Source organism: Lonchura striata, chromosome 5 (assembly GCF_050655825.1).
Source record: "Lonchura striata isolate lonStrDom1 chromosome 5, ASM5065582v1, whole genome shotgun sequence".
Taxonomy (NCBI): domain Eukaryota; kingdom Metazoa; phylum Chordata; class Aves; order Passeriformes; family Estrildidae; genus Lonchura; species Lonchura striata.
Window position 1 is genome coordinate 34,921,391 of NC_140707.1, and position 16,108 is coordinate 34,937,498.

The following is a 16,108-nucleotide window of genomic DNA, read 5'->3' on the forward strand; positions in this document are numbered from 1 at the left end:
TAAAGGAATTCCCTGTTTCACAATCCCACACACTGCACAGGGAGATTTGACATAAACTGCTTTTGACTGCAGCAGCTATTCATAGATACAGCTGATGATGCATCCTGTCCAACTTGGAGGGGTCTGCTGCAGACCCAGCACTATGTCTCATAGCCCTCCTGTAGAAAGGTCTCAAACTTCTCCCCTACAAAAGTAGTTCATCAGTATCCTCAAAGCAGCCACTTTATCAAAGAGTTTTAGTTTAGTACAAAATTTTATTGATATTAATATTGCAAAACTATAAACACGAACGTGGAGAATCTGCACAGGCCTGGAGCCCATCCCATCCCATCAACCACTGGGACAAGCAGCAGCCTTGTAAACAAAGTAGAAAAAGCAAAACTTAACCCTTTAACAACAGTCTTAAAATTTGGCTCTGAGCAGGGGTATTTGGAAGAAATCCCTCATTTCTGTTTTATAACACTCTCGCCAAACATTTTTAAGCCCATAGGCATGGGTGAAAAAAATTACCTAATCATTGGCAAGAAACAGCCTAGAACTCTGAAAATAGAAACTACAGAATCAGTAGGTGCCCAGCTCTGTACTGTCCTTGCAATCAATGATAGAGACCTCTGACATCCTGTTCTTTGTGGTTCAGTTAAACAGCTGCAAGCAGAGAATTGGCTAAGCCTGATGTTTTGACCAACACATTTTCCAAGCCTGCATTTGGAAGAGCTTGGTGTTTCCTTGGATACCCAAGCTATCTATGAATTCACCCCTGTGAATATTCTATCTTTTCAGGATGTAAATCCTGTTAGCAAATAGTTTCTCAGCTTGGCTGAACTAGAACAGGCTGGGGACCCTGTCATGAGCTGCTCCACTGCAGACTACAGAAAATTGGAACTTCTGACAAGTGGTGACAAACAGATATGGTAGGCTGAAAGCAGTAGCTTTAGCAAGATCTGGGAACATCTTTGAAGTTTTCCTAATGCCTCAGAAAACAAGTTGTAACTCCACTTGAAGGAACCCAGTATTGACACAACTTTCTAGAAACAGAGGCCACAAGGATCAGGGAAGCAACAAAAGATCCGGGGAGGAAGGACAAAATCTAATTCCCTGCATGACTTATACTGCCCATTGCCAACAACTGAGTTTGTACCCTGGGATTCAGAAAGGATGAAAATATTAAATCAGTTCTCTAGATCCATCTCTTTTTACTCCCTTCCCTGTGGTTTAGAATCACTGCTTTTTGTTCTCATCTCCTACAGCTCCCCAGACATTAACTTAGCTTTTGAGTTTGCTTGTGCCAGGGTTTGCCTGCCTCTGCCCTCCAAGTCTGGATGAACTCCAGCTTCCAATCCCCTGTTCTCTCATGGTTCAATCTCCTCATTTGTCATGGCTTTCAAGAGATGTTCATGCTTCTTGGCTGCCATCTCCTCCTGGTTCCAGATCAGAATATTAAAGCCTGAGAAGAAAAATTAAATACTGCAAATCAGAAACTCTACATCAATCATAATACCTTAGGCTATGTCACATAAATGCCAAAAATTCAAAAGACCTTTTCTAAGACATTTCCAAATATAAGAGGATGCAAAAATAGTTATTGTAGGTGCTGTGTCCACATAGCCATGGAAATCTAAGAAACATACCCAATTCCTAGTGTCATCTGTCACAGGCCTAAAACCTAATCTATAGCCAGCTAATTTAATCCCACACAGCCTGTGAAAAGCTGACTAAACTTGGCTCTACAGTCTAGGAAATGAGATAAATTAAACAAAAGGAAATGGTACAGCCTAGCAGGAAAAGACTTTCCCCCCCTCCATTGTTTTCTTCTACTGCTTCATGGATAGCATGGAATAAGAAGCCATCCCTTTTCTGGGCCTAGGACCCACACATTTAGTGCCCCAGGTTCTCTTTACTTACCCATGCCAGAGGCCAGTGTGTCTCCCATAGGGTTAAATTTATTGAGCTGAAAATGAAAACACAGAGTCTGTAAGAGCATCACTGCTTATGTAACAGTCATAAGACCACCACAGTTTATATAACAGCAACAAACCATCTGGAAAAACAAGTGTTCCCTAAGAGTATCACAAAAACCCCACAAAGGACCATGGACTAGCCCTGCTCGAGTCAGCAGTATTAGCTGGCAGCCATATCCCATGACAGCATGAGTCTGTCACAAGTAAACTGGATATGGTTCTAGTCCCTAAGTCATGCCTCCTTCCCAGAGACAGAGCAGTGTTACTGACAGCCCTTTCAGCTGCAGCGCTCAGCTCACCGAGATGATCCCAGAAGCATTTGGATCGTAGAGCTGACAAACCATCTCGCCGGTGTTGCCATCAAACACATCCACAGTTCGCAGCTCGTTCAGCGTGTACCCAGGGAACTTGGGGTCTGGGTAGCGACCTACGACAATGAGGTCATAGCGAGGATGCCACGTTGCCTGATCAGGAAAGACAGTCATGGAGAGCTTAGAGAAAGGAACAGAGCTCACCACTGACGTAATCCAGAAAAATGACATTGGGAGCAACTCTCATTACATCCAACCCACAGCTTGAAGAACACTGCTCCACTGGGAGCTGCAGCAGTGTAAATATCCACCCACCAGTGTAGTATCTTAACCAGAAATCAGACCATTTTTGATTTGCAGATGGCTGCTAGCACCAAGCATGGTGCTCCTCTTAGACTTAACTCACCTTAATAGGTGTGAGGTGCTGAAACTGCCTATGTGGATGTGGAATCAGATGCTGCGGCTTGGTCCAGTCTGAAGATGAGTAAACCCTGATTTCATTGTGCTGGTCTGTGCTCAGAAGCTTGGCACCATGTGTTGGGCTGAAGTAAGCTAGCAAAGTGGGACAATAAGGCAAACTGAAGATCACAATGCTGTGACTGACAAGAAATGCAAGTGTCACATTTCACTGACTGAAAATCCATCACTATTTCTTTAACTGAGATGTGAATATGGCTGTGTGTCCCAATAGGCAAAATTTTCACAAGACAACTACCTGTCTCAAACTCAAAACTCTTACAAAAAGTAAGCTGAAACCTACCTTGCTGGATTACCTAAGAAGAAAATGTTTCTCATTTCAGAATCACAGGAGGAAACATTGCAAAGAAAGGCACTTGCTCATTCAAATGAAAGATAGTGGAATAATGAGATGGACACCTGCAGTTTGGACTTCCATTAAATGGTAAAGTTGCACCCAAGAAACAGAATTTTGAGTTCCATTCTCTGCTCTTGTTAAAGGGATTGCCTCAATAAATTCAGTTTTCTAATCTCAGCCACTGCTGCTTTCAAACTCACTTCTAAGGTACAGTGTCAAAGTTTGTATGGCAAGTCCTAAGAAGGTGCTGCAGCTGCCCTACCACCTCCTTGCCTCTGGCCACGTATTCCCAACAGCTTCCTTGCTTTAATTACCATGCAGCTTGGAATCTGAGCAAAACCTAACACTGCCACCACAATAAAAGCTCAGCCAATTGGACTCTCTCTAGAAATCCAATGCAATGGAATATGCAAAGAAATCCTTAACTCACCTGCATTGACAGGTTTCTCATGTGGAAGCAGATGAAGAAAGTTTGTTTTGTTTTTGATGTTTCTGAGGTCCCAGATTTTGACTGTCTGATCCACAGATGCTGTGGCAAACATCCACTCACATCGGGAGTTAAATTCTACATGAGTCACTTTCTTCTTATGCAATTTCAGTTTCCAGACCTACACCAAACAGAAAATCATGTAGAAAAAAAATAATCACGATCTGGAGTAAAAAAATTAAATTATAATCTCCTAGTGCCAAGTAAAGAGGTCTCACATTTATAGAGTAACAAATCTTCTACAATACACCAAGAGTGTATTCACTGGAAACAAGAAAGGAAAAGAATGACCTTGAGAAATAACTGTTTCATTCTAGAAAAACTCTGATCTGACAATTTATTACAGCTATGAGAAGAGAAAACACAAGCCCAGGTCTTCATGGAGGGAAGTATTAGTGCCACTGTACAAAGCAAGATCACATCTGGAAGACCTTAAGCAATGCAAGCCTTTCACTTGCAGAAAGATTTAAACAAACTGGAACATGTAGAGAAAATCTTCTGCCAAGATAACAAGAAGGAAAAAACTGCTTTGTCTGGAAAACCAAAAAACCTTCCTTTAAGTAAAAAAAAATGAGAGAAGATACAATTAGCTTCTAGAAACATGTCAGCAAAGAAACATGAGGGTAGAACAAATATTTCAATTAACAACAATAAATAAACACAAAGCTGGCCCATCCTCCCTAGAATAATGGATATCTCCCTACTGCAGAAAAGTCTGTCACATTCTTTCAGGGGGAAAAAAAAGTAATTCAGCAACTAGTGCTGAATAAAGACAAGTCACTTGGAGAACTCCTGACTCTGCCCACTACTTTGCACAGCTACCTTTGGCCACAGCTCATTGGGTGGCCAACTTTTACAGATCTTACCCTTGCATGCAGGAGAGAGGGCAGTGCCAGTGTGACAGTACTAGAAGCAGGGCCCACTCCAACTATTCTCTCCTCTTTCACTACACTCCAGACTCACGGTCTGCTTCTGCCTGCCCTCTCGTGTCCAACAGCAGGAGTGCAATTTCCATCCCAGTATTACTGCAATACTGCTCCGTGCCTACCCTCAGGCCATGGAAGGGTGCACAGCAAAGCAGTACCTCCTAAATGACTCCTATCACGGCACTAAGTTTCTCTGCAAGTGTGAAGGTTGTTGGCAGAGTGTGCTCATATTTTCAGGTTACCCTATAATTATTCTGGCTAGTAGCAAATACTCTTAAGGAAGGGACAGTACATGACACGTAATAATTGTTTAGAAATTATTACCATTATACTCAACAATGTAAAATGTCTACTTGGTGGCAGAATTGGAGAATTTCTCACCACCCAGACAATAAGTGAATTCATCTCCAGAGCTGCAAGTCACTTGCTCCTCTTTGCAGGGTCCCTGTAGAGTAGAAAGCTCATGATCCATGAAGATTCCTATAGAGGAGATGCTGCATGGAGCCATACAAACCTCTTCACCAGAAGTGCTGAGTAGGACCACGTTGCCCACATTATCACCTGTCACCACTGCACGGCAGCTTGCAGAAACGTCCACACTGCAGTACCAGCAACTAGAGGGAAAGACACAAATCAGTGCTGTTCCTACAACAAAGTGAAAGCAGTAGAAATTCTGGTCCACATCTCCTCCCCGACACAGGAGACTGCAACAGATTGTAACTGCAATCTCCTGCCTGGTGGTGTGGGCCTGAGTATCAGGAAGGAGGACAGCTTATCAGCAATGCTTGTCTGTGACTGAATGTGAAACAACTTCAATGTCATTTTGAAGTGCTTATTAGCTGGAGTGCAACACATTGCAACAGTGGAACATAATTGAGGCTGAAGAGAACCACTTGGTGCCTGCACATGAAAATACCTTGGGAAAGATCAGAACATCCTTGGGACTTTGACAAATGTGGAGAAACAGCTTTAAAAATACCTTTTCCACAAAACACTGAAGCAGCAGTAAAGACAGAAGCTTTGGACTGAAAAGTTGCACATAGAAGTGTCTCAACTTCATGCTCCAGGCAACAAAACTGAATAGAAACTTATCTGATAAAGACACATGTCTTAATGCCAGCTCTCCCAGGAGAAGGACAGTGAGAATAATGCTGGGCTCCTTTGGGAACTTGGTGCAAAAGCTTCACTTGCAAGATAAATTATTCTAAAAACACAACAGGGCCACAGGGTAAACTCAATAAACTGAAACTCAGATTGTACAGGAATGTTGCATAGCTTTGCTTATGCTACCTGAGCTGCCACTGACAAGACAGACTACTGACAACAATGAAGAGAAGGAAGTTACCCTGCTCTTCTCACCTCACACTTCATAAAGTGAAAAGCCGTCAGAATCTGCAAGATAGGAATTGGCATCACCAGAAAGTAACATGGGAAGATGGGGGTGGCACACTCAGCTAATATAAAAGCTACATGCCCTGTGGCTGCCTAGCAACCAGGACCCTGTCTCCAAGCTCCCCCATGTGTCTCCTAACACTGGGAGAGATGAAGAAGCAACACAGCATTAACCCCAAGGAACAGAGAATTAACCTTGCAGTGCCCTCTTCTCACCAAACATTATGATGCTCATGGCCACAGTCCAGGGCACGAGAGATCACCTGCACCGCTCTGCCCTCAAGATCCTGCAGACTTAGGGTGCCATCACCTGATGCCACATAAAGCTTCTCTGCCTCATAAGGACTGAACTTGATGTCTCCGAGAGAATCTCCTGGCCCTTTCTGAAATACACACAAAGCCAAGAGACATCAAGGTTAGAGTGAAAGTGAAAATCTTAATTTAACAGTCACCTCCTGGTACACCCTGTCAGTTTCTTTAGGTATAAGCACTGCTTTCTAGCAGAGCACATGCACAAGAACTCTTTTTTTTCTAATCTGTTTCAAATCCAAGCACACATATTCTGAGCCTTCAAAGTTTGGGCTGCAAACCTCATTATCAGCAGGGACTGCTGCTTCTATTATGGAGGTAGGACTTATTTGCAGTGAACTACCTGGCTCAGGCCATGCTTAGGAGTTCACAAGCAACACCAGCACGATTCCATGCATAAACCATGTAAAATCTCATTACAGCCCAGCACCAAGCTTTCCTTACATTGACTAGCTCCCTAGAAGCTGCTTCCAGTGCTATATCTGGTCTTTCTCAAGGTACCAACAAGCAGGAAAAGCCAAGTGCAAATCTTATTGCTAACCCCATGGCAGGAATGTTATGTTTTATGTTATGTTGTATTGTTATTATGTTGTTTTCCCCTAGCTGGTCTACTGAGGAAAAGTGGAAACCCTACACAAAGACAGAAGAAGAGTGCTACTTGGGAGTCCCCAAATCTTTGGCATTCAAGTGCACTGCATCTGCTGCCCACAGAACAACTACTTAGGTTTCAGGATGCAGTTTACCTCTCCTTTATCTCTCACAGTTTTACGTCACCCCACCAGTCATCCCAGCATGACTTGGGTTCACCATCTGCCCTATTACAAGGTTGCAGGTGAACAGCCAAATTAAAAACAGCCGTGAAAGCTGCACTCAGAAAGAATTAGGTGGGGGAAAGTAAAGTGAAAGCTGACTCAAATTCTCTCACTTACCTTCAAGCACAGAACTCAAGTAACTAATTGAAGATCTCAGGCTTCCTCATGAGTCCACAAAAAACCCAACAGTCTTGAGAAAATAATTCTGAGAGCTGCTTCTAGCAAGTAATCTCCTCTTTTCACTCACTACTGAAGGAACCCAGATTCTTAATTTTGGTATTTTAGACAAGCACCAGAAGCTCAGTGGGATGAATTGGTGTGACCCTAAATGGCAGGCACTGCTTGAAGTCAGTGGTATTTGTGGAGAAGCATGGTGAGAACTATGAATTGTCCTGTAAAAACCACCTGACAACAAGCAGCACTGCTAGCAGGTGAAGAGGTTAGAAGGTCCCCAAGGCACAGAGCTTTGTGTGTTAAGAACAGACAAGTAAGGAAATCCACTGGATCCCCACTCACTCATGTACAACAGGAAGTAAGCAGCATCAGAGTCCCTCCCAATTAGTGAAAAGCTCTTTGCTACCCACTACCCCATTTCAAGGAAAAATAAAAAGAATGAGCCTCCCTGAAATTCAGAGGATAAAGAACATGTATATGGGGAAGAGGAAGCCCAGCTCTCACATATTAGAGACAAACATATCTCTCTTTGTTTCTCTTGCTCTCTGTAGTGCTTTCTGCCAGCAGGACACAGAGGCCCAAAGCATTATTCTTACTCCCAGTCCTCGGTGCTGGTGAAGACCCGGACAGTATGGCCATTAAAATCCTGCAGGGTGGTAGTGCCGGCAACTGACGCAGTGTACAGCTGACTAGGGTTAAAAGGGTTAAACTTCATTGCTGTGATGGCCCCTCCAGCTCCCATCTACAAGGAAGGGGATGAACAAAAGAAAAATCCACTGAGTGATGGGGAAGGAGAAAAGTGTGTTCTGTAAGTCTGCAGGCACTGCTATGTCTTTAACAGTAACAGTGAAACACACCACAGTCCTCTAAGCACGAAACACAGCCATGTCTTTGACATGACCATTGTCTAAACCAGGAGCTGCTCTCCTGGAGGACAAATCTGCAATTCCTTCAGTTCCCAGGCAAGGTATTCCCTTGTTGTCTAGCACCACACTATTTACAAAAAGAGAAAGGTGACTCTGGAATTTCTGGAGGATAGACCTCTCAATGTGTATCTATCTTAACTTGGGTGATAAAAGGTACAAAGTCTTTGATCCCCTGTTGGAATGGAAATGGCTGAATACAGCAATGAGGGGGTATGCCAGATGTACACACCATTCATTCTACCACTTGACATAAAGGTACTTTGTTTCTCCCCAGAGATGTTTCTTCATCTGCCACAATAAAAGGTGAGCAGAGAAAGATCAAGACCTACACCAGACACACCCTCTCTGCATATTTGTTTCTGGCATCTCTTGGTTTTGCCAGTTGTTATATTATTTTTCCACTGAGCACAGACCAAGTGCTGCTTCATTATGAACTTAATCATCATGCCTCAGTTCTCCCCAGTGCTAAAACAGTCTGGGACCTGGTAACAGACATGCTGTTGCATCTCAGTCCTACCCATAACTAGCTACTCTGAAATCCAAAATCCTTATATGCTTCTCACAACAAACCTCAGTTTTTATCTGCAGTATTTCATAGTGCTCCAATTTTCCCTCCCACCCATTCCTCACATAGAGAGGCTTACCCCCTTTATGAAGCAGGTTTTAGCAAGTACTTCACAATCCCAAAGGATTATGTCTCCACCTTTGGAACCGACAGCTAGTGTACTGGGGTGTGTTGGGTGCCATTCCAGACATGTCACTCTCCTGTCAAAAGGACTTGCTCTTCGAAAGAGGCAGTATGAGGAAAGAGAACGCACAAAAGCCAGCTCCAATCTCTGTTAAAAAGGTAAAGAGAAATATGACTTTTTCAAGTATCCCTGAGATTCTCTGAATAAGGAATTATAACAATTTCTAACTGTCATTAATGTAAGTTCACACAATATCTTAACAACAAAGCTTGCCCAGGTCCTTCCCACCTATGGATGTTACAGGAAGAATTAACTTTCAAACAAAAGGCATTTGGCTCTACGAAACAGTAAAACATTATGGACTTGAAGACTATGTCTGTGAAGAGGGAAAAAATCAACACTTAACCTGACACGATTGCCAGAGTGGATACAAGAACAGTATCACAAAACAGTCAGATCAGCATGCAAAAGTATCACTGTGCAATAACTCAGCTGGGAGAGTGGACAAGTTTAAATATGATTCAAGGAAGTAGAGAATTAAGACAGGCTAAAAATAGGCAGGGCTGGGTCAAACAAAAGGGAAAGCCATCTCAGTTCTTGCATTTTACAGGATTAACAAACATAAGGGTGCACCAGACTTGGAGCCACAAACTGTGTATGTGGGGAACTTTCTAGGCCCCTTAAAATTCCTCTGCTTGTGTTGAAGATCTTTTTATGTAGGGAGCTGAAATGTCCAACAGGTCCTGAAGGAGACACTCCTCACCTGCCTGAGCTGTGCTTGCATAGAGCCTCCCAGCATTTTCTGGTAGACATAATGAACAATGCTGCATCGCCGCTCCAGCTGAGAGGAAAGGACTCTCTTGTTTCTCATCACAAATCCACCTCCACTGCAACCTGCCAGTGAAGAAAAGAGTAAAACTTACTGATTAGCAACACCTGTCATGCTCATTCAACAGAAACAATATAGGAAGACATCTGCATTTTCTACTAAATCCATGAAAAGCTTCAGCCACAAGATAAAAGCTTCTAAATAATTCTTATACATCAAGGTGCAGCAGCTTCTGCAATTATGGAGTCCAGTGCATCCCATAGGCCACCAGAGATTTGTGTATGCTTCCTCTTGTTAAACCTTCCTTCTCTTTCCCACAGATTTAACAAAGATAACAGGAAAGGACTAAAGCAATGCCACAGGTGGGTGGTGCACCTTTTGGACAACATACAATTTCAATGTTTCATACCCAAAATTCAATACTGCTATCCAAAGCCCCAGAAACTTGGAAATATGCCATGGGAGGTGGTAAGCCCCTGCATACAGCTAAAGTTACATTTATTATCAGCAGGAACACCTGAAAATTTCCCAAGTATGGCAACAGGAGCTTCCACACAGTTCCTGAAAAGCCTGCTGTGAATCAGAACTTTCTGTCTGCTCATGCTGTAGCCCATACAGTCTGCTTACAGCACTGCGAGTTTTATTTTTGATAATAGACTTGCTGACACCTCAATGCCTGAAAACCTTTCTGTTTGGAGTGATTTTTGCTGACAGCACAGCTTGTTTCTAGATTTTGCTCATGTTCCAAGTTTTTGTCTTTAGGGACCTTTATGTAAAAAATCTGTTCAGTCGCATGTCTGTGATCTAATCATCCCCACAACAATTACCTGTAACACTTCAGGGAATCTAAATGTCAAATGCATTTCTTAAGAAACACAAATGCTATTTTCATGTAAGGACACACATTAAAAAGAAAACAAACATAGAAGACTGAAAACACGTGGATCATCCTATATGATTACAACCTAAATTAAATCTTTCTTTAATGCAATGATGGAGAAAAGCACACTTCTTTGTTCACATAGTGAGAACACTTGTCACACTTGTTGAAATAGGTACAAAAGTATTTCTATTCTAATTTCTTTTTTTTTTTTTCCACTAAAGAATTGGTATCCACAGTTCCTTCTTCAGAGGTGACAGAAATTGAGGTATTTTTTTTCAGATTCTATTTTACAATTAAGGATAGTTTATTAAGAAACAAAGCTTCAGGCCTTTTTAGAATCAGCTGAAAGAAACCCTCTAAAAAGGTGGTTTAATTGTAAGAAATGGAAACTGTCCTATATGGATCAGGAGAAAAAAAAATTCCAAACACAAACAAACTGGAACACAGAATGGGAAATCTCAAATAGAAAGGTCTTCATCTTTTTAAGAAAGGGTTAAGGGAAAATATGATTAGCCTCATTTTTCTGAAGTATCTTACAGGAATGGCAGATTCTTACCAAATACAAAAATCGGGTCACAAAGCTACAATAAAATCATGTAGCTAAATTAACTACAGAAGATGTTTTAACTATCTACAATTATAAACGGAACTCCTTTCAAACAGAGTATTTTGCCTCCACAGTTACTGTTCACTCTGCTAACTCCTCCAAGTTTGGACTTACAGATCACACAATGGAAATGTGCAAAATCATAGAACCCCTGTATCTCTGACTTTTGAAAAAGACTTAAGTAATTTCTGGATCCTTAAGCCAAAATTGTACAGAAAACACATAGTATCTCCACATAAGGCAGTAACCCTAGTGATTTCCTAAACCACTGATGGAATTAAAAGTTATGTCTGAGAAAAGGAGGCTGAGGGGAGACCATATTGCTCTCTACAACCACCTGAAAGGATACTGCAGCAAGAAGGGAGTTGGTCGCTTCTCTCAAGTAACAAGTGAGAGGAAGGACAAAAGGGTCTCCAGTTACACCAGGAGAGGTTCAGATTTGCTATCATGAAAAATTTCTTCACTGAAAGAGTTGTCAACCATTGGATTCTATGATCTTAAAGGTCTTTTTGAACCTAAATAATTCTATGAAATCGCTGTAGGTAAAGTCTGGACAACTTCCTCAATATATGCAAAGCATTAAACTTTCCAGTATATTAGAAATTAATCACAACTCCACATTACATCAAAACTCTTTAAGATTTGGTCTTTCTCATAAGTTAGTCACCAAAGGAAAAAAAACGCACATGAGAAGAAGAAATTAGAGGAAACTCTGTCCTTTATAATCTGAACAGAGGTAGAAAGTATTCATACTTACTGTAGCAAAAGTTAGAACAGGGAAAGAATGGGGTTCAAATACCAGCTCAGACTGGATGCTGTAGGACACCAACACTTAAACTAACAGTTGTATTCAGAATTGCATGAGAGTAAGAATTTATTACCAAGACTGGTCTGTCTGACACTAAAGCAGAGATCTGGTAATACTGGAATTCTATAAAACTTGACCACCCTCAAATGAGCTGTAACAGCATCTTCAGTGCTTCAGGCTTTTATCAAGGGGTACAGAGTCTCAAACATTCCTGCATGCACACACATTCACTAGACAAAAACTTGGAGGATGTACTACCCCAACACAAGTCTGCCTATTACTTAAATCTAACATCATCTGAACACTCATGTCTGAACATGATTCTTGGCATTCTTTCTCTTCAACTAGTAAATGCCTGTCATTTGCAGTAAATCTGGTAGGGAGAAAGAATCTGAGGGAATATTACCGATTTTCCCTGAGGGTCTAGATGCTTTTCTCACAAACAACTTCTTTTCTTGTTTCTCATTCCCTCGTTCTCCATAGTCCCGTTTCCTCTTCCCAGCTGATTTTGCTTCTTCTGGCCAATGCTGACATGCCCTCTCACGCTTCTTGTCCTTTGGCTGGTTTACTGGAGCCATTCTGTCTGACCACTGAAAGCAAGCAAAGCATGGAAGGTAAGACTGTCATACACTTCTAACCAGAGGACAGAGAGGAAAAGTGGAATGGAACATATCCCAGTTAGTCCGAAGGTAGTGATTAGATGTGTATCCTCTTTCATTGGGATAACACTAGCTTTTTGTTGTTCTCTACTGAAGAGAGGAACAGGTTCAATAAAATCTTCTTTGTTCACATATGAAAATGAATGTATCCTAGAGCACTAGAATATGTTTTGACAGATGTGCCTCTACTAGACTTTTAAGCCTGAAACGCACAGATCTGCATAAAGTACATCTGTGAAACCACATAATCCCCTAACTGTTTCTCTGGTAGCTCACACTGAGCTCTTTAGATTCAGCTACGCAAAAGGTCAGAATTTTTATGATGATGGCCAGGGCTGACTGGCCTTGCAACAAATGGGCTCAGAAGGTACTTCCTGCATAGTGGCCACTTTTCCTCACAACCACCACCTGGTATTTGGATTCAGCTCGTGCACAGCCTGGCAGCCACACCGGACCTGCTCTTCTAACGGCGGTGAGATTCAGCGACTCGTGTCCCGGGTTATGCCGGCCACAACGCCACCAGGCCCCTGAGGAAAAGCACAGGCCTTCCACGGCCTTCTCTGCAGCCAGCGGGCCGTGCGCCAAAGGCCCTCCGCAGCCGCAGCACCTTCCCGCACAGCATCCCTGGGCTGAACCTGCGCTCACGTTGAGCTCGTTTAGAATTCCTGAATGGCCATCGCGGATATCTGTTAAATACAGCTCGGCGGGCACCGCGCAGGCTCTTGCGCAGGCAGCTGCCGCTTCCGGCACCTCCGGGCACGGCGGGGCCTCCCCTCAGCCCCCGGCGCGGCCCGCGGCCCTCGCGGCCCGGGCGGAAAGCCCCCCCGCTCTCACCTGCGCTCCCGCGGCCTCGGCTCTCCCGGCGCCGCCGCGGCCGGCGGCCGGCACTGGCCCCTCCCCCGCGGTTTCATAACCGGGGCGGGAACGGGGGGCAGCGGCTTCGGCCCGGCCCCCGGAGCGGCACCGATTTCGCCGGCCATGGCGGCCCCCGCCAGCCTTCCCCGCTGAGGGGCAGCGCCATCGACAGGGGTAGGCCGGGGAGGGCTCGGCGTGCTTGTCTAGCCCCAGCCCGCCTCCCCCCCTACCCCTGCCGGCCTCCCGGCCATCCGCATGAGCAGCGCCTCCGGCCCCCCGGCAGCGACAGGCGGCTGCGAGGGCCGAGCCGGCCTGAAACGCGCGGTCCGTCTGTCTGCCTCTTGTTTATTTGGTGCAGCACGTAAAATCATATGCCCCTCATTAGTTTGTAGAGCACCAAATTGGCCTATTAAAGCCCCAAACACGGCAATCAAAACAAATCAAAACATCATTTCCACAAGAAAACTTACCTGGTGTTGGAACACAACAACAACAGCATCAACACCATCAACAACAAAAGGTGCTTCAAAAGCTGATAACAAAGTCTTGTCGAGAGCAGCTCAGAGAGTACTAGATCCTACATGGTGCAGCTGACAAGAATGGGGAAGGAAGAGCTCTACCAACAGAAAGGGAAGTACCAGCACTTCGCACCTGCAAAGGAGGCTGCTGTCTGCCGGCCGTGGGGAACCTTATCCCTCATCTCTGAAGCAGTGAAGTCCCTGGCTTCAGGCCTAACAGTAACTATGCTGAGTAATTAAGGTACAGTCATCCACACAGGAGGCTATGAACACAGGTTCTGAAATAGCTGTACATAGCCATGCCTTCTGTAGGGTTTGGTTTCACGTGCTACTATTTTTTGCACTATAACTACAGTTACCTATGGATTTTCTCACATACTAGAAAAGGCACAGAAAAATTCCCCAGAAAAACAACAAACAGTCTCTATGCTCTTTCCCTGAACAGTAACAAAGTTTTATTACTTGCTGTATCAGAATGCTATACACAAAAATGATAATCACTAATACAATCTGGTTTTGGACATATACACCAAACCAATTAGCAAGTCTTAGAGTCTCAACAGGCACTTTTATAATATACAGCTTTTGTCTTAGAACTGTACCCATTAACAAAAACCAGTGTAACCTACGCATTTCCATCTTGGAGCTATCACAGCATTTTTTAGAAATGAAATAGACTAGAAAAGAGTAGAAAAGGCTATTGCCTGTGGAAGGCACCTACAATGAACATCTAGTCCAACTGCCTGACCAGTGCAGGGCTGACCTAGTCAAAGCCTGGTATTAAGGGCATTGTCCAAATGCCTTTAAAAATTGACAGCTTGGTGCATTCACCACCTCTCTCTAGGAAGATTGTTCCGGTGTTTCACTACCCTCTCTGTAAAGAAATGCTTCCTATTGTCCAGTCTAAGCCTACCCTTTTACAGCTTCAGACCACTCCTATGCATCCTATCACTGGATCCCAGGAGTAGAGATCAGATCTCCCACTACACTTACCCTTCTCAGGAAGCTGTAGGGAGCCATGAGGTCTTCCCTCAGCCTGCTTTTCTCCAACCTAGGCAAGCCAGACTCTGGACTCCGGACCAATCGAGGACTTCAACACCACTCTCAAATGTTGAGTCTCAGAACTGCACAAAGTACTCAAGATGAGGTCACATGCTAAATAGAGTGTTTGTGTCAATGACTAACACCAAGTTTGATTTCTCTCTGGAGAATCACGAGATATTTTTGTAATAATTATCCACTAAGGGTAAGAACAACAGACAGTACACAGTTCATGCACAGAAAAATGCCACTGGCCTGATGTCCCACAGCTCAGTGTCTGGATGGTACTCTGAGCAAGAGAAAGACTAATTTGAAAAAATATTCTTTGACGTATTTACAGTGTCTTAGAATTGCAGTATGCAACAAAGAGGAATAGAATTCTGCATGGGCAGGATATTAGGTTTATTTTATTCTGCCAGTTCTCTGATGTACAATTATGCTGAGGTTCTGCCTCAGTTATGGGACATGGTTCTCTCCAACAGAATCACGTTGTCTTATCACTGGATCCGGTGAAGCTATATTGAAACTAAGATCAGTTTCATGGTAGTAATAATACCATTAGGTGTTCTGCCTCCTTGTTTCCAGGACCTTTGTCCAAAGCATGAATAATTTTGCCACCTTAGCTAAATATACAATTATATACAAATGTATAAATCATATACAAATATATAAATTATATATACTGATGTATGTATCATTAGAGCAACTAGAGTTTGCCATGCATATGAAAACAAGCCTATATTCCATGAAAAAGTAAAACAAAATATAAAACCCAAGAGATGAAGGAGTAAATATCATGCTATTTGACCTCCTTCTCTTCCATGGCCATTGCTAAGCTGCCCATACCACGAAAATGAACAAAAAGATCACTATCATTATGGGCTCATTTACCAAAGCACCCTATCTCCCCCAAGCCATTCCAGCCTTGGAGGACAGGATCGCAACAGCCATGCTATTTAATACTCTCACCTTGCAATCAGTATTGGTGATGGCCAAGTCCCACATGGGCAGTATCTGTCTTAGACATGCTATCTTAGATGCACATGAGATAGCAATCTAGAAATCAGCATGCAAACATAACACCGGGCAAACACTGGATATAGACTATTA

The 16,108-nt window shown here is 43.3% G+C and overlaps 1 protein-coding gene across 7 annotated transcripts; it reads right to left on the reverse strand.

The window, feature by feature from the left end:
* Positions 1-219: 219 nt before the first annotated feature.
* DDB2 (damage specific DNA binding protein 2) lies at positions 220-14,133 on the reverse strand. Of its 7 annotated transcripts, none has more exons than XM_085581761.1 (11): positions 13,910-14,133; positions 12,332-12,515; positions 9,562-9,692; positions 8,754-8,945; positions 6,105-6,271; positions 5,011-5,110; positions 3,514-3,691; positions 2,676-2,821; positions 2,258-2,422; positions 1,903-1,948; positions 220-1,444 (listed from the first exon to the last, which is right to left on the reverse strand). In XM_085581761.1, the coding sequence occupies exons 2-11, from the start codon at positions 12,501-12,503 to the stop codon at positions 1,350-1,352; spliced, it is 1,392 nt and encodes a 463-aa protein (XP_085437887.1). In that variant the 5' UTR covers positions 12,504-12,515; positions 13,910-14,133; the 3' UTR covers positions 220-1,349. The 7 variants fall into 7 exon arrangements, with proteins under 7 accessions (XP_085437887.1, XP_021389004.2, XP_085437890.1 ...); XM_021533329.4 differs by lacking the exon at positions 13,910-14,133 and adding an exon at positions 13,419-13,487; XM_085581764.1 differs by lacking the exons at positions 6,105-6,271; positions 13,910-14,133 and adding exons at positions 7,780-7,925; positions 13,419-13,487.
* Between the last annotated feature and the right edge of the window lie 1,975 nt (positions 14,134-16,108).